The following is a 23,611-nucleotide window of genomic DNA, read 5'->3' as shown; positions in this document are numbered from 1 at the left end:
TTTACAAACTATAGTTTATGTTCATATCTTGTCATTACCTTAATTATATTACGCATAATATAAGTTTTGTGGGCACTGTCTCTTTAGAATTACATTTTTACCAACTTTTTATTGATGTGTAATGTACATAAAGTGGAATTTACATTATTAAGATCCTTAAATAGTGTCATATGGCCATGACTGCCTTATTAGTTTCTGTTGTGACACAAAATATGATTAAAATTGTGAATTCGTGTGTTAGAACATTCTCAACTTTAAAGTAGCATTAAGTTCAGTTGTGGTATGCTGCATCAAAATTAGTTCTGAGTAATGCCTAGAATAATGCATAGTATTTTATATTGGCCAATAACCAATGTTTTATAATTCCTGAACAAGTGGATAAACAGAATTCAGGATGAAGTTCAATCAAGATCTTCAAGGTTATATTTTTCTACTCATATATACCTATCTGCATATAGATACATATGCAGCTTATAGTGTTCTTAACAACTATGTTAACTACAAAAAATAAAAAGATTTTGCAACAGAGTTGGAATGGAAACAATATCTGAGATAGAGATCAGACTGTGTTTATAGAACCATTATTGGCAACTTTGCTATCAGTCATTTCCTGTGGGAATATTTCACTGGGACATAGTTTTATGCCTTGACTATTCATTACATAGCCTTGGGCCCATGGAATGAAAATATTGTAGAACTATAAATATCAATATATGCAAATTATAGTGTAACATTTTATCACATTTCATTGCATTTCTTAGATAGGAATTAAGACTATTTAACAAACTGTTTCTTACTCATTGCTGAAAGAGTTTTAAAACAACACTAATATAGTATGGTCTAGTGGAGAGTTAGGCAATAGACTGGAATTAAAGCCATTTGTTCTCTCTAAATTAAAATTGATACTAATTCAAAAATGTTTATCATGTACAATATATAACATGCTAAAAGTATACTCCTGTGGAGAATATAAAGGTCAATTATAAACAGTTTCTGCCCTTAGGGAGTTAATGAATTTTCTTGTAAAGGAGCAAGGGCATGTATACAAATTGTATAAAACAAAAAACAGTAACTATACTATGATGGGTGGGAATAAAGTACTATTGAAGTTTAGAAGAACTTGAGATCCTGTCTGGGAGATTAGAGATGACTTCATAGAGAAGGTGGTTGAGCTGAGTTTTATTAATTTTTATTTTTTTGAGACAGAGTCTCTCTCAGTCGTCTAGGTTGGAATGCAGTGGCATGATCTTGGTTCATTGCAGCTTCAATCTCCCAGGCTCAAGCGATCCTCCCACCTTAGCCTCTCGAGTAGCTAGGACCACAGGTGCACACCACCACACCCGGCCAATTTTTTGTGGTTTTGTTTTTGTTTTTCGTAGAGAACAGGTTGTGCCCTGTTGCCAAGGCTGGTCTCGAACTCCTGGGCTCAAGCAATCTGCCCACCTCCGCCTCTCAAAGTGCTGAGACTACAGGCATGAGCCCCTCCCCTCGCCTAGAGTAGAGCTTTTGAGAGCGGTAAGATTTCTGCAAATCTTCTCTTATCTGCAAATCTCAGATGCAGGTACAATTATTCCAGGAAGCAGAGACTAGGTACTAATAATAGTAGTATAGTCAAAGCACATTCAGAGATTGAAGCCTTTGGACAACAACAACAAAAAACAACTGACATAGGAAAATACACTATAGTGGGAAATAGGTGAATTAGGGAAAAATTATTTTATTCTATTCAGTAATGCAGGCATTTATTTTTTCAACAAATATTTCTTAAGTATTTGAGGATCTACTAAGTGCAGGTACTGTGCCAGGTGTTAGTACATTTATGAATAACTCAGAAAAAGGCCCTTTCTACTATGTAAACACTAAAAAAGTAACTTAAATCAGGGATGGTAGCCAGAGTGATTCTTATTAGTCACTGATAGATCAATTAATCTCTGGTAACGAGGGGTACTTTAGTTTGCAACTGCTACCCAGAACATAAAATTTAATGTTTTTGGGAGACAGCTGGTATTTCCAGATTACAATGTGTCTCAATTTCAATTCAATTGCTTTCCACCATTTAAATTAAAATGATGTGTTAACTCTTTTATGTTAGAAAGCTGCAAACCTGTATGACAGTCTTGTAGGTAGGGTGATGGGGCACACTATATTAGGGGCTCCATTTTACAAGTTTTGCCTGATGTAAGAATTTTGTTAGTATGCATTAATTGAAATAAGGAAAAACACTTAAAAGAGATGTTGGTGGGGCCGGGCGCGGTGGCTCAAGCCTGTAATTCCAGCACTTTGGGAGGCCGAGGCGGGCGCATGCTGAGGTCACAAGATAGAGAGCATCCTGGCCATGGTGAAACCCCGTCTCTACTAAAACACAAAAAATTAGCCGGGCCTGGTGGCGCGCGCCTGTAGTCCCAGCTACTCAGGAGGCTGAGGCGGGGGAATCGCTTGAATCCGGGAGACAGAGGTTGCAGTAAGCCAAGATTCTGCCATTGCACTCCAGCCTGGCGAAAGAACAAGACTCCGTCTCAAAAAAAAAAAAGAGACATCGGTGATTTTTTGGATAAAAGGGCTCTCTTACAGAAAAGGAACTGCTGCAAATTTCCTTTAAATAGCTAGCTCTCTGGGCAATTAAAATGATTGATACATTTCTAGAACACATGCATTGAGATCACCTGCACTTATACTTTGTCCGTCAAAACACTGTTTTCTCTCAAGCTAGGACTTGCTTTGCCTAAGACATACCTTGTGCAACTGTGGCGGTGAAGGTGCTGGGGTGACAGCCGGGAGGGCACTTTCCCTTTCTCGGGCTCTCTAACCAAAACTTTGCAGCCGCCAGCCCAGGCTCACGTTCCCGCTCGTTCTACTTTCCTCTGCCTCAACTCTCCCCGCACCCTTCGCGCTCGGCGCTCCCACCCCTGCTTCCGTCGGTCAGCTTCAGCCGATCTACTACCCACCTCCCCTCCCGCGGCCTCCGCCTCCACCTGCGCCGCTCGCCCACCCCGGGAACCCACCTCTGCCGCCCGCGGCCCGCGCGCCCCGTCGCGGCCCGGGGCTCCGGGGCATGCGCGTTGCGGCGCCACCGCCCTCCCCCACGCCTTCCAGCGGCAGAGTTATGCCAAGTATGTGAGGAGCCGGCGAGGGCCAGCGCTGGTCATGGGGAGCCGCCGTCGCCTCTGCGAGCGCGGTTTTCTCCGCAGCGGGGCTCCGACCTCTCCCCACGGTGGGGGCGAGCCTCGCGGCTAAGGCAGAGGGGATGGCGGACCCTCTGAGGAGGACGCTCTCCAGGCTCCGGGGAAGGCGGGGTCCCCGCGGCGCCGGGGGGCTCGGGCTCCGGGCGGCAGCCGCAGCTGCGGTGGCGGCCTCTTCGGCAGCCGCGGACATCTCCCCACGTGAGCACGCCGGGGGAGCCGCGCCGAGCCTACAGCAACCCCCGCCGTCACCTGAGGCGTGGGATCCCGGGGCGCGGGTCCCCGTGGGCCACCCGGAGCAGTCGGGGGCGCTCGGGCCTTGGCCGCGCGGCGGGCAGGAGTCCGCCCCCAGGAGCCACGGGCTCGCTCGCGCCTCTCTGCACGCCCCGGCGGGCTCCGAGGGCAGCGGAGAGAACGAGAACGAAGACGACTGCGACGCCGACTACTACGAAAACCTGCCCGGCGGCTCTCAGCCTGTGCCAGAGCCTGAGGGGGCGGAGGCGGAACGGCGTCCCCCGCCTCCCCCAGCGGCGGGCTCCTCCCCAGGGGCGGAGGGCGGCCGCCTGGAGACAGGCAGGCTGCGGACCCAGTTGCGAGAGGCCTATTATCTGCTGATCCAGGCCATGCACGACCTGCCCCCTGACTCTGGCGCGCGGTGGGGCGGCGGGGGCTTGGCGGATCACGGCTTCCCTGCGGGAGCCCGGGCTCCGGGCCAGCCGCCTTCCCGCGGCGCCGCGGACCGCCGAGCCTGCCCCCGAGACTGGGAGCGGGGAGGCGGCAGACGCCCTCGGCAGCAGGTGTCCCCGCCCCGGTCGCCTCAGAGGGAGTGGGGGGGAGGCCAGCTGCGGACTCCTCGGATGCGGCTGTCCTGCAGCAGAAGCCTCGAGAGCCTCCGGGTGGGTGCCACGCCGCCTCCCTTCCAGCGGTGGCCGAGCGACAGCTGGATCAGGTGCGACGCGCACGGGGACTGGGACGAGTCCCCGCCACGTGGAGGTAGGATGGACGGCTGGAGCGGGTACCGCGCCCAGGCGGCTGCACCCACCGGCCTCCAGCCTCCAGGCTCCAAGGACCACGGCTGCTCCTCGGAAAGCCCTTTCAGGAATCCAGCGGGGTCCTCTGTGATAGGCAGCGGCAAAGGAGACCTGCAAGAAGGTCCCTCCTTCCTCAGGCCGCCTGCAGTGACAGTCAAGAAGCTGCAGAAGTGGATGTACAAAGGGCGTCTGCTGTCCCTGGGAATGAAGGGTCGTGCTCGTGGGACGGCCCCCATAGTCGCGGGAACGCAGGCCGCCTCCCCAAATCTGGGCACTTTGAAATTGCGTGAAAACCAAGTCCTGTCGGTGTCTCCAGACCAAAGAATTACGCTGACAGGTAGGATACATAGCGATCAAAATGCTTGCACCGCGAGCCTTACTGTTTACCAACTGGGCTTCTGTCTTCAGAGCCAAGAATAAGGTATGTTTTTGCAGACAGGTACGATACCGGACCAAAGTAAGTGTCATGTAAGTGGCAGCTTAATTTCGAGGTTACTTAATAAAATGCATTTACTTGGTTTGCTTTTTTTTTTTTTTAATCAGACAGTGGCATGAATAATTCGGGTTTTTGTGTTTTCTTCTCGAAGAACCGGTGTGCCTATTCCCTAAGTATTACCTAAATGAGTAAAGGTTAAGTTTAACACACTTTTATTACATTTACAGATGGGCGGTACTGTCTTGATTTTTATTCTTTGTAGCTCTAGGCAAATCCGTAGACTTTTGTGTAGTTTGTGAACTTGAATTTGATTCAAGGTAGATTTTATAGGCTTCATAAACTGTCATTTTACTCATTACAACTTTTTTTTTGTCTCTCCCAGGCACGCACACACATGCATACATACACACAACCAAAAACCCAAACAAAAAAATCCTACCATAAGTAGAATTTTTTAGTCAGGTAGTATTTCACATACACCATCTCTCCACCTGCCTCCCTCCACCAAAGAAACCCCAACAAAGTAAGTAAGCTTTTTTTGTGTGAAAAATCAAGGATACTAGCATTTTAATCAAAAGAAAAATGTTCTTCAGGTATTTTTTTTAAAAAGCAGTCATTTGCAAACTTAAACCCCATTTATATGAGAAGTAAATTAGTTTTTTTTTTTTAAGTATATTGATCCTTATAATAGGATTATGCTCCCTACTTTGTATGTGCATGATTTTTAACTATCACTGAAGGTTTAGGTTATCAGTTCTAGAAACCTGTCAATTATGTTGTAAATATCAAAATATCTTTCCCAAAAGGAGTACAATATCGTCAAAGTGAGCCAAAACAACATGGCCTTTTGAATACTCTTACATATAAAAACTTGTAGTGAGCATAAAGACTTATAACTCAGGAATAATTCTGAAAACATTAAATCCTGAAATGTAAAAGGTATTCACAGTATGTGGCAGTTTCTCTGGTAGTAATTACAAATCTTACAGGACTGGATTTATACACATTAACTTTGTTTAACCAATAAACACACAACAGTGGGGAGAAACAAAGTTCAGAAAACTTAACCAAACAATGAAGACAAATCAAATGATTCATTCAAAGTGTGTGCCAACTTGCAATTTTTTTTCTGTCTATAAAGCCCTAATACATACCTGTCAAATTTTATTCTCAAGGTTAAATATTCCATTTCACTGGAACAAAAGGATAGTAGTAGAATGTAAATTCTTTGTTAAGAGAGGTATACTTTATACCAAGTTCATATTAAACGTGCATTTCCAAGAGTAAAGTAATTTGTAATTATTTATTATATTTTATTGCCACAGTATTTTTACCTCCCCTGATTTTGGCTTAGTTTTAATTCTTGGTACCATAGTTGAATTTCAGCCATAACAAAAAAGTCATCAAATATTTTTGAACCTTTTGTCACAGAGCTAAGACATTTACCATCTGATGGTTTTTAATGCCCTCAATAGTAAACATTCAAGGATTTTAAAAGTAATAAATATAGTTCCTTTAAGAATGAAGTTGATTTTTCCATTAAGCAATTAACTAAATGAAACTGCTAACTTTAAAAGAAATTAAAATGAAACAATTATTGTATGATAGTATTTTAGATATTTTATGAGAAATCTAAGCCAAAGCTACCATAATCTCTGGTTTAAACAACTCTCAGTTGTTACTTCCTTTTAAATCACGAATTCCTCTTTCAGGAGAGATGAAAATACTTTGTGTAGTAGTTACATATCTAGTATAGATTTTGAGAGCTTTTTAAAAAATTATTTTTCATGAGGTTTAGTTGTTCTTATTAAGACCATTCTGGATACTTTAGGTGGTTCTCATAAAATTTTTATAGCCCCCAAAATGGAGATTTGCTGTCATTTAACAACAACAGCAATAAAAATAACAGAGGGATTAAGCAGTTTGCCCAGGAACACTCACTTGGTACCTGTATATGGATTCAAACTATGTGGATTCAAATTCAAGGCATCATTAGTTTGAAAAAAGCTCCTATTTATGTAAGATCAGAGACTCTAGAGTTCTTTAAAGGTCTGATCCAATTAATTCTATTAAATTGCTTGGATTGAGGATATGGGTGAATTTCAACAAGGCATGGGGGTGGGAAGTAACTTCCTCACAGTTTCGAAGAAGATGGGAGAATCTTAGGCTAGGTTTTAAGACATGTTAAAAAGTAATTGCTGTATCCGTTTTAAACTTTTACCTTTAAATATTTACTTCAAATTGATGTTACTTGGATTCTACTTTTAAATCATGTTTTCTGCAAAACTTATTTGGAGCGATCTAGATGTAGCAGTACATTCTTGTTTATGTAAAGATGTTAAATATCCTAAAAGGTTTATATCACATTTTTCAGTACAATATTATTCATAAGATATTTTCTGTCAAAGTTATATTTAGAATTTGTAATACAGAATAATTATTCAATGAAATGGAGATATTTTATACAGGTATTTTGAAAATTTTTGAGACTGACAAATGGAAACACAAATGATATTCTGTTTTGATTTCTGGCTCTTACTAAGAACTTTTGATAGTTTATAATATCAAATGATTTGATGTAGTTAAGTATGTAGTGTTTACAGATTGGCCATTTGTTCCTAATTGAGATGATTATTTAAGATATCTAAAGTCATTACACATAGTAAAAATTATCAAGTTTCTGCAAGCCTTAAGATTACAAAGGAATCTTAATCTGTTTGCCAACCATACATCATTATAAATCTTTATAAATAAGTTTTAATTAGCATATAGTTTTCACAAACAAATTCAAAAGCACCTTTTATTGCTTTAAAAAATAGCCTACTTTGACTCTACTTCTCCTGCTACATGGTCTGTGAAAGAAAAAACTTTAGACGTATAACTTAGTATTTTGTCTAAAATTTTGAGACAATTATTTTAAGGTAGTATTAATTCGTTTGGTATGATCTTTAACCATCTTAAAGTGAAGTTGACACTATGACTTGATTCCCATCTACTTTTCTCAAGTATTTGTAACTCCGATTTCTTATCATCTTTATTAATTTTTCTAATAATTTTTTTCTGTATTGGCCCTCTTAAAGATGAGTAGCAATAGGTATGTAGTTTTTGACAGTCTTCTAGTTTTAAATCTCTTCCTGAGAGATCCTGCTATTGTAGTGTTAGAAAGCAAGTGCAGTTGCTTTTTTTTTTCTTTTTCTGGAAGAGTGCCATGGAACATTGGAATTGCTGGTGGCTGGAAAACTTTGAGAATTACAAATTCAGCAGAAAATAGTGTTGTGTTGATTTGAAAGTCCTACATTTCTAGACCAGTGGTTCCCAAGAGATGTTGTGTTTATTTTTTGAGAAGGCCATTTGCTAGACCTTTGCCACTCAAAATGTGGTTCACTGTTTTAGAGCAGTGCTTTTCAAACTTAATGTGTATATGAATTCCCTGGAAATTTTGTTAAAATGCCGATTCCGGAGGTGTGGGGTGGGGACCTAATATTCTGCACCCAGTGTAGATGCTGCTGTCTGGTGGACCATACTTTTTAATAGTAAGCTGCTAGAGCTCTCACATCCCTGAAGTTAAAAAAAAAAAAACATTTTACCTTATTCTGATACTTGGTACTTAAAATACCATCTAGAGCAAAGCACTTGGGCTCTTTTTGCTTAAGTTTTATGTATATTAATTAATACTTACTACTTACATATTACAAATTTGAGCAATTCCCTCCATATTGTTCTCATCTTGTGCTAACAAATATTAGTGAGATTTTGGAATCTGCAAGAGAGGAGGCTGTATAGTACAATGGTTAAAAGAATAGAGATTCTGGGTTCTGGTCAGACTCTACCACTTACCAGGCTTGTGACCTTGGATGAGTTACTCAGCCTTGCGTAGCCTCAGTCCTCAGGTTGCTGTGAGGATGAAAAAAGATAATCCATTTGGTACTGTGCCTGACACTTGGCTTGTTATTATCTAGAGGAAGGCAAGCAGGCTTTGTGAGAATACTGCTTTGCTTCAGATCATTAGGATTCTGGATGGAGAGTGAAAAGGCTAGAGTTGAGGAGTACTGCCTTGAGGAGCACTGGGAATTGAGCTAGAGGACACCTTTTGGTGGGTATTTATTTATTCTGCTCATCTTTTGTGCTTCTTTCTCTTGTTGCTCCCTGTTACTTTTGTGGAACTGAGAACAGCCTCAGAGTTTTCTTCTCTACTTTCCTGTCTCAAAAGCTAACACACAGCTTTTTTTTTTTCCTTAGGGTTTTTATTGCTAGTCACAAGGGGAGTAAAATAAAAGAAAAAAGATGCTTCTTTCCTTTTCATTCTATCCCCCTCCCCCTTTTAGATTTGTCTAGGAAAGATAAAGATACACACATATACACACACAGAAACCTAAGACTTAAGTTTATTTTAGTAATTTCATCTGAACTGCCAAGTTTGACTGTAAGCAGGGCATATTTGTACTTATTTAGACGCATGATTTTAATAAATATTAAAATGTTCAATGCTTTTAAAACATAGATTTATATATCTAATACAATGTTCATAAGAATACTTTTATTTAGGATTTTTGAAGAGAGGTAAGGAAAAGCAAGAGAGTTTGTTTCTGCAGTAGAATTTTTTTTTTTTTTTGAGACGGAGTTTCGCTCTTGTTACCCACGCTGGAGTGCAATGGCGTGATCTCGGCTCACCGCAACCACCGCCTCCTGGGTTCAGGCAATTCTCCTGCCTCAGCCTCCTGAGTAGCTGGAATTACAGGCACACGCCACTATGCCCAGCTAATTTTTTGTACTTTTAGTAGAGACGGGGTTTCACCATGTTGACCAGGATGGTCTCGATCTCTTGACCTCATGATCCACTCGCCTCGGCCTCCCAAAGTGCTGGGATTACAGGCGTGAGCCACGGCGCCCGGCCTTCTGCAGTAGAATTATTTATTTATTTGTTTGTTTGTTTGTTTATTTTGAGACGGAGTTTCGCCCTTGTTACCCAGACTGGAGTGCAATGGCGCGATCTCGGCTCACCGCAACCTCCGCCTCCTGGGTTCAGGCAATCCTCCTGCCTCAGCCTCCTGAGTAACTGGGATTACAGGCATGCGCCACCATGCCCAGCTAATTTTTTGTATTTTTAGTAGAGACGGGGTTTCACCATGTTGACCAGGATGGTCTCGATCTCTTGACCTCGTGATCCACCCGCCTCGGCCTCCCAAAGTGCTGGGATTACAGGCGTGAGCCACCGTGCTTGGCCAGAATTTTTTAAATGATGAAAAGATGTCTCTCTAGGTACTACACATTTTCAATGAGGGTTGAAATATATAATTTCTTGGAAAATATTTGCTGATGCATTTGAGCTGTAGGCACTAGTTAAATATTTAGTAATAGTAAGTCATCTAGATTTATTATGAAATAATAGTTGAGAAAACAGAATTGGCTTGGGTAGTTCACCACTGTGTGGAATATTTTTCTGGGTGAAAAACTTTCAGTTGCCACTCTGTATTCTCTTACAGATTCAAAGTAAAATTACTTTAATTAGAATCTGAAAATTATCCCATAACATGTATAGTTACAAGAGACTAAGGACTTTTTTGCCTTGTAACTTTGCATACTTATTTTTATATTTTTACTTGTACCTTCTTTCTGTGTGTGCGTGTGTATATGTATATAACATGTTATATTTTTATATTATATGTAAATATATTTTATTATATATTATGTACATTTTAATATATATTATTATATAGGCAACAGTGAGACCTTGTCTCTAAAAAAAATTTATAATTTATAAATAATATATATTATATATATAATCTGAAGCTAAAACTCTTAAATTTATGCTAATAGAGTTAAACATTGATTGTTGCATTAAATGAGGGAAGATTGCAAATAGCTTTCCATTTCTATGAATTTACATACATATGCATCCATTTAATTTAACTGAGATAAAAATGTTTTAAATAATTTATAAATAATTGCTCAAGTAAAGTTTATTGAATAATGTGTTGCTTAATTCAGTTTAATAACTAAATTTGGCCTTTATAATATTATATATTTATAATATATAAATTATAATAATGTGGCACATTTATCTATAAATTTAAACTTCAGCATCATGTATTTTTAAATATTTGGCAAGAGCAATCAGAGTGTATGGTTTCAATTTTTTGTAGTTTGTAATTTCGTTGAAAATAGTGGTCAGATGGTGGTTCACACCAGTAATCCCAGCACTTCAGGTGGTGGAAGCAGGAGGATCATGTGAGCCTGGGAATTCCAGACCAGCCTAGGCAACATAGTGAGACCCTGTCTCTACCAAAAAAACTCCCCCAAATTTAGCCAGTCATGGTGGTGTACACCTGTAGTCCTAGTGAGGCTGAGGCGGAAGGTTCACTTGAGCCTGGAGGATCACTTAAGCCTGGAGGATAACTTGAGCCTGGAAGGTTGAGGTTGCCATGAGCCATAATTGTGCCACTGTGCTCCAACCTGGGTGACAGAGTGAGACCCCGTCTAGTAAAAAAAAATTCCTTTTAATATTATACTTTCATTAAATGATTATATCAATGGAAGTATCAACTTGCTTAAATAGGGGATAGTGGTAGCTTAATTTTTCTCATTGCAATTCCTTGAAATGTAGTAGAAGCATGTTTAAAGACTCATTTATAGTGTCTGTCAAAAAACTGCAAGACTTAAAATAATGAATGTGCCTAGCTATATAAAATTTTGGAATTTCCAAGAGATTGAGAAAAAGATAAGATGTGGCTCATAGCCATCATGAGTAATATAATTATATATCGTTTGCTTCAAATTTAAATTGGGTCAAACTATAATATCCTGCGAAGGTCTAAAATTCTGTTAAGTAATACTAGATTTGAACTTAAATGTGAAATAGATTTAGACTTCAGTGCACCTGGCAAAATCATGTGATCACTGAAAACCCAGAAACCCCAGTGATTCCTGAGTATGTGTTGATTTTCAGTTGTTAATTTTAAGTGTAATGGAGATAGAACCAAACAAAGACTCTTGAATTTCCTTATAGTAGCCTAGGTATATCACTACAAACTTTGGAGTCAGAAGAGTTTGAGTGCTGCCTTTTCCATTTACTAACAAGGTGCTCTTGAACAAGTTACTTGATGTTTTTGAGTAGAACTTTATATAGTTTTTCAAGTGTTTTGAACATTATTTCACTTAGTCCTTACCAGCAGCCACTTTATAAGATAAATTGGGATGAACATCCCTATGTTCAGGGAGGGTTGCCTGTACTGTTTGTGGTAGCATGGTGTGGGTAGCATGGTATGGTTTGTGGGTAGCATGGTGAGTGGAGCATGGGTTTTAAGGTTAGACAGACTTAAATTTGAATCCTAGGGCTAGCGACTTGACCATATTTTTCATATTCTTTGAGACCCATGATGGTAATCATACCTGTTTCATAGGATTGTTCTAGAGGTTAAATGAGGTTGGGGGCTTCCTTACTGCTTTATCTCTCATGCCTAACACATAATAGTCACTCATTTGTGGAGTAAATAAATGCCTGACATAGCAGGTATTCATGGGAGTTCCTTCCCTTCTGATTTCTGGTCTAATTCCTGCATCTGGAATTGAACGTGACTAGTAATTTGTGTTAAGGTTGGGTTGTTTATTTATTTATTATTAATCTGCTTGGTTGGGTACATGTTTAGGATTTTTTTAAAAGACAAATTTACCTTTTTTTTTTGAGACATGTTCTCACTCTTGCCCAGGCTAGAGTGCAGTGGCACAATCATAGCTCACTGCAGCCTCATATTCCTGGGTTCAGGCAATCTTCCCAGCCTACAAAGTAGCTAGGATGACAGGTGTGTGCCATCACACCTGGCTAATTTTTAAATTTTTTGTAGAGATGGGGTCTTGTCATATTGCCCAGGCTGGACATTTACATTTTTTAAAACATTTTCTTTTCAGTAGAAGGAAGGTTACTAAAAACCTTGATTACGCATAAATCTGATTTTTTTGGTTGTTATTAAGCTTCTTGTAGCTTAGTGTGTTTTGTCACTCTATTATTAGACCATTATTTTTTACTTGCTCTGCCAATAAGATGAGTTGACCATATAATTCCATAATTTAGAAACTTGATATGATCTTAGATTTTTACAGATATGGTTTTAATTATGTATGAATTATTATGATGATGATAGTTATATACTTAGCTTACGGACTGTTATTGAAGCCTGCTTTACAACTCTGGAAACACAAAAAAATTTTCCTCTTTAGATGAAATTAATGTTATATATACATTTGTAGAGTTTTACTTATATTAAGATATACATATATCTAAGCATTTGAGATCTCCCATTGGACTATGAATTTCTTTTTTTTTTTCTTGTCTGAACTTTTGAATGGTTTTATTTAAGGTTTTCTTTTTTTTTTTTTTTTTTTTTTACAATATATCTATTTTATTGCACTTTAGGTTCTGGGGTACATGTGAAGAACATGCAGGATTGTTGCATAGGTACATATATGGCAATGTGGTTTGCTGCCTCCATCCCCATCACCTATATCTGGCATTTCTTCCCATATTATCCCTCCCCAACTCCCTACCTCCCACTGTCCCTCCCCTAGTCCCCCCACCATGGACCTTGGTGTGTGATGCTCCCCTCCCTGTGTCCATATGTTCTCATTGTTCAACACCCACCTATGAGTGAGAACATGTGTTGTTTGATTTTCTGTTCTTGTGTCACTTTGCTGAGAATGATGGTTTCCAGGTTCATCGATATCCCTACAAAGGACACGAACTCATCGTTTTTTATGGCTGCATAGTATTCCATGGTGTATATGTGCCACATTTTCCCTGTCCAGTCTATCATCGATGGGAATTTGGGTTGGTTCCAAGTCTTTGCTATTATAAACAGTGCTGCAGTGAACATATGTGTGCATGTGTCTTTATTATAGAATGATTTATAATCCTTTGGATATATACCTAGTAATGACATTGCTGGGTCAAATGGAATTTCTATTTCTAGGTCTTTGAGGAATTGCCACACTGTCTTCCACAATGGTTGAACTAATTTACACTCCCACCAGCAGTGTAAAAGTGTTCCTATATCTCCACATCCTCTCCAGCATCTGTTGTCTCCAGATTTTTTAATGATCGCCATACTAACTAGCATGAGATAGTATCTCAATGTAGTTTTGATTTGCATTTCTCTAATGACCAGTGATGATGAGCATTTTTTCATATGTTTGTTGGCCTCATATATATCTTCTTTTTAAAAGTGTCTGTTCATATCTTTCACCCACTTTTGAATGGGTTTGTTTGTTTTTTTCTTGTAAATCTGTTTTAGTTCTTTGTAGATTCTGGATATTAGCCCTTTTTCAGATGGGTAGATTGCAAAAATTTTTCCCATTCTGTTAGTTGCCGATTCACTCTAATGATTGTTTCTTTTGCTGTGCAGAAGCTCTGGAGTTTAATTAGATCCCATTTGTCTATTTTGGCTTTTGTTGCCATTGCTTTTGGTGTTTCGGTCATGAAGTCCTTGCCTATGCCTATGTCCTGAATGCTTGTGCTTAGGTTTTCTTCTAGGGTTTTTATGGTGTTAGGTCTTATGTTTAAGTCTTTAATCCATCTGGAGTTAATTTTAGTGTAACGTGTCAGGAAGGGGTCCAGTTTCTGCTTTCTGCACACTGCTAGCCAGTTTTCCCAACACCATTTATTAAACAGGGAATCCTTTGCCCATTGCTTGTTTTTGTCAGGTTTGTCAAAGATCAGATGGCTGTAGACGTGTGGCGTTGCCTCCAAGGCCTCTGTTCTGTTCCATTGGTCTATATCCCTGTTTTGGTACCAGTATCATGCTGTTTTGATTACTGCAGCCTTGTAGTATCATTTGAAGTCAGGTGGCATGATGCCTCCAGCTTTGTTCTTGTTGCTTAGAATTGACTTGGCTATGTGGGGTCTCTTCTAGTTCCATATGAAGTTTAAGGTGGTTTTTTCCAGTTCTGTGAAGAGGGTCATAGGTAGCTTGATGGGGATAGTGTTGAATCTATAAATTACTTTGGGCACTATGGTCATTTTCACAATATTAATTCTTCCTAAACATGAGCATGGAATGTTTTTCCATCTGTTTGTGTCCTTATTTCCTTGAGCAGTGGTTTGTAGTTCTCCTTGAAGAGGTCCTTTACATCCTTTGTTAGTTGTATTCCTAGGTATTTTATTCTCTTTGTAGTAATTGTGAATGGCAGTTCGTTCTTGATGTGGCTCTCTTTAAGTCTGTTATTGGTGTATAGGAGTGCTTGTAATTTTTGCACATTGATTTTGTATCCTGAGACTTTGCTGAAGTTGCTTATCCATTTCAGGAGGTTTTGGGCTGAGACAATGGGGTCTTCTAAATGTATAATCATGTCGTCTGCAAATAGAGAAAATTTGACTTCCTCCTTTCCTAACTGACTACCCTTTATTTCTTTTTCTTGCCTGATTGCTCTGGCTAGAACTTCCAATACTATATTGAATAGGAGTGGTTAGAGTGGGCATCTTTGTCTAGTGCCAGATTTCAAAAGGAATGCTTCCAGTTTTTGCCCATTCAGTATGATATTGGCTGTGGTTTGTCATAAATAGCTTGTATTATTTTGAAATACGTTCCGTTGATACCTAGTTTATTGAGAGCTTTTAACATAAAGGGCTGTTGGATTTTGTTGAAGACCTTCTCTGCATCTATTGAGATAATCATGTGGTTTTTGTCTTTGGTTCTGTTTATGTGGTGGATTACATTTATAGATTTGCGTATGTTGAACCAGCCTTGCATCCCCAGGATGAAGCCTTCTTGATCATAGTGGATATGCTTTTTGATGTGCTGTTGCAATTAATTTGCCAGTATTTTATTGAAGATTTTTGCATCTATGTTCATCATGGATATTGGCCTGAAGTTTTCTTTTTTTGTTGAGTCTCTGCCGGGTTTTGGTATCAGGATGATGTTGGTCTCATAAAATGATTTGGGAAGGATTCCCTCTTTTTGGATTGTTTGGAATGGTTTCAGAAGGAGTGGTACCAGCTCCTCTTTGTATGTCTGATAGAATTTGGCTGTGAACCCATCTGAACCTGGGCTTTTTTTGGTTGGTAGGCTATTAATTGCTGCCTCAACTTCAGCTCTTGTTATTGGTCTATTCAGGATTTTGACTTCTTCCTGGTTTCGGCTTGGGAGGGTGCAAGCGTACAGGAATTTATCCGTTTCTTCCAGGTTTACTGGTTTATATGCATAGAGTTGTTTGTAGTAATCTCTTATGGTGCTTTGTATTTCTGTGGAATCTGTGGTTATATCCCCTTTATTATTTTTTATTGCATTTATTTGATTATTATCTCTTTTCTTTTTTATTAATCTGGCTAGTGGTCTATTTGGTTGATCTTTTCAAAAAAACAGCTCCTGGATTTATTGACTTTTTGAAGTGTTTTTTGTGTCTCTATTTCCTTCAGTTCTGCTGTGATCTTAGTTATTTCTTATCTTCTGCTAGGTTTTGAGTTTTTTTGATCTTACTCCTCTATCTCTTTCGATTTTGATGATAGGGTGTTGATTTTAGATCTTTCCTTGCTTCTCATGTGGGCATTTATTACTATAAATTTTCCTCTAGAGACTGCTTTAAATGTGTCCCAGAGATTCTGGTATGTTGTGTCTTCATTCTCGTTGGTTTCGAAGAACATCTTTATTTCTGCCTTCATTTCATTGTTTATCTAGTCAACATTCAAGAGCCAGTTGTTCAGTTTCCATGAAGTTGTGCGGTTCTGAGTTAGTTTCTGAATTCTGAGTTCTAATTTGATTGCACTGTGGTCTGAGAGACTGTTTGTTATGATTTCTATTCTTTTGTATTTGCTGAGGAGTGATTTACTTGCAATTATATGGTCAGTTTTAGAGTAGGTGTGATGTGGTGCTGAACAGAATGTATATTCTGTGGATTTGGGGTGGAGAGTTCTGTAAATGTCTATTAGGTTTGCTTGTTCCAGGTCTGAGTTCAAGTCCTGGATATCCTTGTTAATTTTCTGTCTCGTTAATCTATCTAATATTGACAGTGGAGTGTTAAAGTCTCCCACTATTATTGTGTGGGAGTCTAAGTCTCTTTGTAGGTCATTAAGAACTTGCTTTATGTATCTGGGTGCTCCTGTATTGGGTGCGTATATATTTAGGATTGGTAGATCTTCTTGTTGCATTGATCCTTTTACCATTATATAATGCCCTTCTTTGTCTCTTTTGATCTTTGTTGGTTTAAAGTCCATTTTATCTGAGACTAGGATCGCAACTCCTGCTTTTTTTTTGCTCTCCATTTGCTTCGTAATTCTTCCTCCATCTCTTTATTTTGAGCCTGTGTGTATCCTTGCATGTGAGATGGGTTTCCTGTATACAGCACACCGATGGGTTTTGACATTTTATCCAATTTGCCAGTCGTCTGTGTCTTTTGATGGGGCATTTAACCCATTTACATTTAAGGTTAATATTGTTATCTGTGAATTTGATCCTGCCATTTTGATGCTAGCTGGTTGTTTTGCCCATTAGTTGATGCTGTTTCTTCATTGTGTCGATGCTCTTTACCATTTGGTATGTTTTTGGAGTGGCTGGTACTGGTTGTTCCTTTCTATGCTTAGTGCTTCTTTCAGGAGCTCTAGTAAAGCAGGCCTGGTGGTGATTAAATCTCTTAGCAATTGCTTGTTAATAAAGTATTTTATTTCTCCTTTGCTTATGAAGCTTAATTTGGCCGGATATGAAATTCTAGGTTGAAAGTTCTTTTCTTTAAGGATGTTGAATATTGGCCCCCACTCTTTTCTGGCTTGTAGGGTGTCTGCAGAGCAATCTGCTGTGAGTCTGATAGGCTTCCCTTTGTGGGTAAACCAACCTTTCTCTCTGGCTGCCCTTAGCACTTTTTCCTTGATTTCAACCCTGGTGAATCTGCCTATTATGTGCCTTGGGGTTGCTCTTCTTGAAGAATATCTTTGTGGTGTTCTCTGTATTTCCTGGACTTGAATATTGGCCTGCCTTGCTAGGTTGGGGAAGTTCTCCTGGATAATACCCTGAAGAGTGTTTTCCAGCTTGGATGCATTCTCTTCGTCACATTCAGGTACACCTATCAAATGTAGATTAAGTCTTTTCACATAGTCCTATAATTCTTGGAGGCTTTGTTCATTTGTTTTTACTCTTTTTTCTCTAATCTTGCCTTCTCGTTTTATTTCATTGAGTTGATCTTCAGTCTCTGATATCCTTTCTTCTGCTTGGTCGATTCGGCTATTGAAACTTGTGTATGCTTTGTGAAGTTCTGGTGTTGTGTTTTTCAGCTCCATCAGTTCATTTATATTCCTCTCTAAGCTGTTTATTCTCATTAGCATTTCGTTAAACCTTTTTTCAAGGTTCTTAGTTTCTTTGCATTGGCTTAGAACATGTTCTTTTAGCTCAGAGAAGTTTCTTATTACTCACCTTCTGAAGCCTGTTTCTGTCAATTCATCAGACTAATTCTCCATTCAGCCTTGTTCCTTTGCTAGTGAGGAGTTGTGATCCCTTGCAGGAGGAGAGGTGTTCTGGTTTTGGGTGTTTTCATCCTTTTTACAGTGGTTTCTTCCCATCTTTGTGGATTTATCTACCTGTGGTCTTTGTAGTTGGTGACTTTCAGATGGGATCTCTGAGTGGACGTCCTTTTTATTGATGATGAAGTTAATTCTTTCTTTTTCTTAGTTTTCCTTCTAACAGTCAGGCCCCTCTGCTGTAGGTGCGCTCCAGACCCTGTTTGCCTGGGGATCACCTACAGCGGCTGCAGAACAGTAAGGGTTGATCCCAGTTTCTTCTTCTGTTATGTTTGTCCCAGAAGTATACCCACCAGATGTAAGGCTGAGCTCTCCTTTATTAGGTGTCTCTTTGTGTATATGGGGGTCAGGGAGCTGCTTGAGGAGACAGTCTGTCCCTCATAGGAGCTCAAGTGCTGAGCTATGAGCTCTGTTGTTCCGTTCAGAGCTGCTGGGCAGGTACATTTAAGTCTGCTGCAGCGGATCTCATAACTGCCTTTTTTTCCCAGGTGCTCTGTCCTGGGAAGGTGGGGCTTTATTTATAAGTTCCTGACTGGCTGCCACCTTTTTTCACAGATGCCCTGTCCAGAGAGGAGGTATCCTAGTCACAGTATGCCAGCAGAGGTGTTGCTGACCTGCCGTGGGCTCTGCCCAGCTGCTGTGGGAACTTCCTTGCAGTTTTGTTTATAGAGGTATAGTTAGAACTGCCTTGATAATGGTGGTCTGCCTCAGTAATGGCAGACTGTCTCTGTAATGCAGACTGCCTCGGTAATGGCGGATTGCCTCCGTAATGGCGGACTGCCTCGGTAATGGTGGACTGCCTCAGTAATGTCGTACTGCCTTGGTAGTGTTGGACTGCCACACTAATGGCGGATGCCCTTCCCCCCAACAGAGATGAGTTCAGCTGTGCTTGCTGTGAAACTCTCAATCCAGAGCAGTTCAGATTGCTGGTCTTTGTCGGGGTGGGACCGGCTGAACCAGATCACCTGGCTCTCTGTTTCAGCCCCCTTTTTTTTCAGTTGAACGGGTGACTCTGTCTCCCAGGTGTTACAGTTGCCAGTTGAAACGGCGCCTGGATTTGTGTGACTTTTTGTGTGGAGACCCGCTACACTGGCTGAAACAGCCGTGCTCAAGACTGGTAGCGCTTTTCCGCCCAGGAATCTCCCGATCTGTGGGCAGTAAAAATTTGTTTGAAAATGTGGTGATTACTCACCCTCTGTGTTTTTGCTGGGAACTTCAATCCAGAGCTGTTCCTGTTCGGCCATCCTATTTAAAGTTTTCTTTACTGAGCAGGTTTCCTATGGAGAGGTCTAATTGATGGGTCGAATGCAAGCATTCCATGGAGTCATGCTGTGACTGAGAGAGGTGGTCACTGATATATCCACACGGTCCATGTGGGATCTGCAGCCCCCGCCATGAGGTCAATGGCAGCCTGGATGGCAGTACTGGACTTCATGTTTGCCCACTCTTTTGCTGGTCTCTGTGGAAGGCAGCTCTCTGGACCGTATGACAGGCACCACGTATCCTGCCGTGCCGGTGTAGCCACGTTCTGCTCCTGGACTATGAATTTCTTAAAGGAAGGGATTGTTTTGTTCATTCTTATTTCCCTGCTGCTTAAGTTTATACCTGGCCAAAATAATAATAGCTGTATAGTATGTACTGTAAGACAGCAAACCTGCTTCTAATCTTGGGCCTTCTGAAGGAATTTTTGTTTTTAGCTCTGCCCTAGATATTTAGAACTTAAACCCCACGTAAGGTGCTATTGTGCTATATGGATAAGAAACAAAGTTTTGTTGACATTTTAATATCAGTAAGGCATGCTTTTTTGTTAGGTTTGAAAGTTAGTCTTTGTGTGAAAAGGTAGGAGGAATATTATGTTCTTAAGGACTTCTGGTTCTTGTAATAATGATTTGAACTTTATTCAAATATTGATTAGAGGCATGCTATGTATAAAGCATTCCATACAAACTTTTTATAAGGTATAGTTTGCTTAAGGTAAGGCTTTGTTAACACTATAGTTTTTATAAAGGCAGTCTCAGAGTTTGTGTATCCTTTTAGAATTCTTTGACACTTACACTAGCAGTTTGATTTCTAAGTAACAGAAATCATATTTAGATGGAAAATTCAATTTTTTTTTAGTTCAATTTTAGTCTCTGAATGTGACTGTTACTTTTTCTTTAAAAATTTCTTTTTTAAATAACTGGTCTGAAGTGACATGTCTTTCTGATATAGCAGACATTATATTCTACCTTCTATTCTATCTTTGCAACAGATTTATTTGAAAATGCCTATGGGTCTTCAATGAAGAGAAGAGAATCTGAAGATCTGAAAGATAATATTGAATTCAGAGGTCACAAGCCACTTAACAGCATCACTGTTTCAAAGAAACGCAATTGGCTATATCAGAGTACTCCGAGATCTCTTAATCTGGAAGAAGAAAATAAGAAATGCCAAGGTAGAAGTCATTTATCTATCTCACCTGTGTCTCTACCCAAACATCAGCTATCACAGTCTTTCCTCAGATCATCTGAAGAGTACTGTACACATATGGTATGTAACACTACAAACTCTTCATTATCGAAAAACTGTTCTTTAGATTTTAATGAGGACAATGATGCAGATGATGAAGGAGAAATATGGTACAACCCCATTCCTGAGGATGATGACCTTTGTATATCAAGCGCCTTGAGTTTTGGTGAGGCAAACTCTGCTGTTCTGAAGCTCCCTGCTGTCAGTTTGAGCATATTGTCTGGCAGTGACCTTATGAAAGCAGAGCAGTATACTGAAGACTCGCTGTGCTCTTTGGAACATACAGGTGATATTCAGACCACACAGTCAAATGGAATGAATCCTGTAGATCCTGTCCATTCCACAGAATTTGTGCAGCGGTACAAACAAAGGCTAGGATACAAGACACAAGAAGGTATAATGGTGGAGGACAGTCCCATGTTGAAATCTCGTTTTGCAGGTAAAAATGATCATATACCTGTCTTTTCTTTCTTCTTCCATTTTTCAGTTATTTGATAGTAGCTAAAACTAAATATAAAAGATGTCTGTTACATTTATGTACTTTTTCTTGTGAAGTGAATATATTTTTAAGAAAATAAAACTCAAAAAGGTTTATAAACATTTTAACATACATGCTGGTTTGATTGTTACTATCACAGTATCACAGACTTGATTTTTATTTTAATTTTTTGAGAAGGGATCTCACTCTGTCACCCAGGCTAGAGTGCAGTGGCACAATCATGGCTGATCGCAGTCTTGACCTCCAGGCTCAAGTGATCCTCCCACCGCAGCAACCTGAGTAGCTAGGACTACAAGTGCCTGCCACCATGCCCAGCTAATTTTTGTAGAGACAGAGTTTTGCCATGTTGACCAGGCTGGTCTTGAATTCCTGACCTCAAGCCATCTGCCCCCTTGGCCTCCCAAAGTGCTGGGATTATAAGCATGAGCCATTGTGCCTGGCCACAGACTTGATTTTATAATCCGTTGTGCTTTAATATATTGATCCTTTGAAACAGTAATTGCTTTTCTATTAGTTGAAAGCAAGGAATCATAGGGAGTTGAAGAAAAAGTAAGTCTTATTTTGCTTCATTGACTCATTCATTCACACCTGGCCTGGCCGCAGCTGAAAAGTTTTATTTTTAGTGTACTAGTGGTGATTAGTTTGTGTTTTTTATGCCTAAGTTTCCTCATGAGCAAAGGAAAGAGAGAAGTGAAAAAGAAATAAGAAGTAGAAGTAAGGACCTTGCAAATAGGTTATGGAACTGAAAAATGAAGTAATTGAAGTTTTATGTATATTAGGTTGACCCATTTGAAAATAGGTGCTACAGCAGTTACGGAACTGAAAATGCAATGAATGAAGTTTTATGTATATTAGGCTGACCATTTGAAATTGCTGACATTCAAAAGTTTTTGATCTGCAAAAATTGCCTTTAATCTTCTGATAGGTTTCTTTTAGTCCCAGATACTACCCAGGAAACAGAACATAAGGCACATTTGCTTGCAAATATCAAATGTAGAATAGAAAGCAGTTCTATTTTATATCAAATCATTTTAATTTATAGAATTTCAAGTGATGCAGAATATTTAAAGATGTGGGGTATAGGAGATACTATCAGTGCCTTGTTTTATATCCCTTGGGTTTTATTACTTACTGTTTAAATGGGAGAAGCCTATTTCCAGCCACCAAACTACCCCAGCTCCCTCACCCCTTGGGTGAAATAATTCTGAGTTTATATTCTATGTTGTTTCTCAGAGTTTTCTCATGAGGTCAAGCTCCAGTTGCCCATAGTGATAATAGACTTGGTAATTCCGCTTGAATTTTCCCCTGAATTTTCTCAACTCTGTCACTGAGGTTTCTGTACTTTGCAAATAAACTACTTGCATTTGAAGCCTTTTCTCAGGGACATAGGAAGGTGGAGTAAATATATATTAAGAGAAAAAGCAAGTTCCAAAACAATGTGTACTGCATGATGGCAATTTTGAAAGAAAGCTGAAAGCTGTACTGGAAATGTTAAGGTTTTTGTTTATTTGTTTTTATTTTTTTCTGGGTGTTGAGATTGAAGGTAATTAAATTTTTTTCTTTGTGCATTTCTAATTGTAGGCTAATTCTCCAGAGCAAATGTGTGCTGCTTTTGTAATCTGGATAGGGATAGAAATAAATACTATATAAAATAGTAATTTGGAATATAGATTTCAATCAGGGTGGGGTGATAGGGAAGGCTATAGTATCAGATAGCAAAGTGTATAGAATAGTTCAGAGAAGGCAAGAGAGTATAAGGATAAGAGCAAAGATAGAAAGCTGGTGTCCTTAATGTGACACACACCTAGATTTTAGTGACTGTCCTTAAACTTTTTTAAAAAAAATATTTGTGGCAAATTGTAAACCTGGGAAGACTAACAGACATTTTTTTAAAAACACAACTTAAAAATATAGTATATCTGGTTTTTTTACTATCTGCTTTTTTACTGTCATCTTTCTCATAAATCATTACAATATTTATAATATTTAATATTGTAAAATACGTAATTATAATATATAATTAAAATTTTTTTGGGGAAAAATCCTAAATTGACCAAAGGAAATATTTAGACAGTTGGTTTGTTTAGAAGTCATCTTTTTTTGTTGTTTTATTTTGGTACAAAGCTTACCTAAAGTAATCTGTTTCTTAGCAATATTGGCAGAAAGCTGTTGAGAAATTGGCAAGGAAAATGGTTGAATTTCAAAATAATTTTTGATTGGAGAATTCGAAAACTAATTCATCTTAACACAATTATGACTTTTTTTTTCCTTATTAACATCCAGATACATATGTATCTTTTTTTTTTTTTTTTTTTTTTTTTTTAAAAAAAAAAAAGACAGGGTATTGCTGTGTTTCCCAGGCTGGAATGCAGTGGCACGATCAGAACTCACTGTAGCTTCTTGGCCTGGGAAATACTCGACCTTCTTGGCTCAAGCAGTCTTCCTACCTCGGCTTCCCTAGTAGCT

The 23,611-nt window shown here is 39.4% G+C and overlaps 2 protein-coding genes across 4 annotated transcripts in view; one reads left to right on the top strand and one right to left on the bottom strand.

The window, feature by feature from the left end:
- Positions 1 to 3,782: 3,782 nt before the first annotated feature.
- Positions 3,783 to 23,611, top strand: part of SYDE2 (synapse defective Rho GTPase homolog 2) — a 49,625-nt gene continuing 29,796 nt past the window's right edge. The window contains exons 1-2 of one of the 2 annotated variants that reach the window (XM_064372577.1): positions 3,783 to 4,547; positions 20,390 to 21,085. In XM_064372577.1, coding sequence (XP_064228647.1) covers positions 3,803 to 4,547; positions 20,390 to 21,085 — 1,441 coding nt within the window. In that variant the 5' untranslated portion in view covers positions 3,783 to 3,802. The remainder of the gene's footprint in view (positions 4,548 to 20,389; positions 21,086 to 23,611) is intronic. The other variant, XM_064372578.1, reaches the window with a different exon arrangement.
- The window catches only part of DNAI3 (dynein axonemal intermediate chain 3), a 144,341-nt gene continuing 129,252 nt past the window's right edge, over positions 8,523 to 23,611 (bottom strand). Inside the window, exon 24 of one of the 2 annotated variants that reach the window (XR_010341220.1) lies at positions 8,523 to 8,540. Coding sequence is in view for 1 of the 2 variants with exons in the window: in XM_064372583.1 (XP_064228653.1) it covers positions 21,148 to 21,153 (6 nt within the window). In the remaining variant the exon portion in view is untranslated. Of the gene's footprint in view, positions 8,541 to 20,985; positions 21,154 to 23,611 lie in introns of those variants that run through there. The other variant, XM_064372583.1, reaches the window with a different exon arrangement.

This window comes from Aotus nancymaae, unplaced genomic scaffold (assembly GCF_030222135.1).
Source record: "Aotus nancymaae isolate 86718 unplaced genomic scaffold, 86718_ANA_hifiasm-v0.15.2.pri h1tg000007l, whole genome shotgun sequence".
Taxonomy (NCBI): Eukaryota; Metazoa; Chordata; class Mammalia; order Primates; family Aotidae; genus Aotus; species Aotus nancymaae.
The sequence above is the reverse complement of the archived record's forward strand: the minus strand, read 5'-3'. Positions and strand labels throughout refer to the sequence as shown.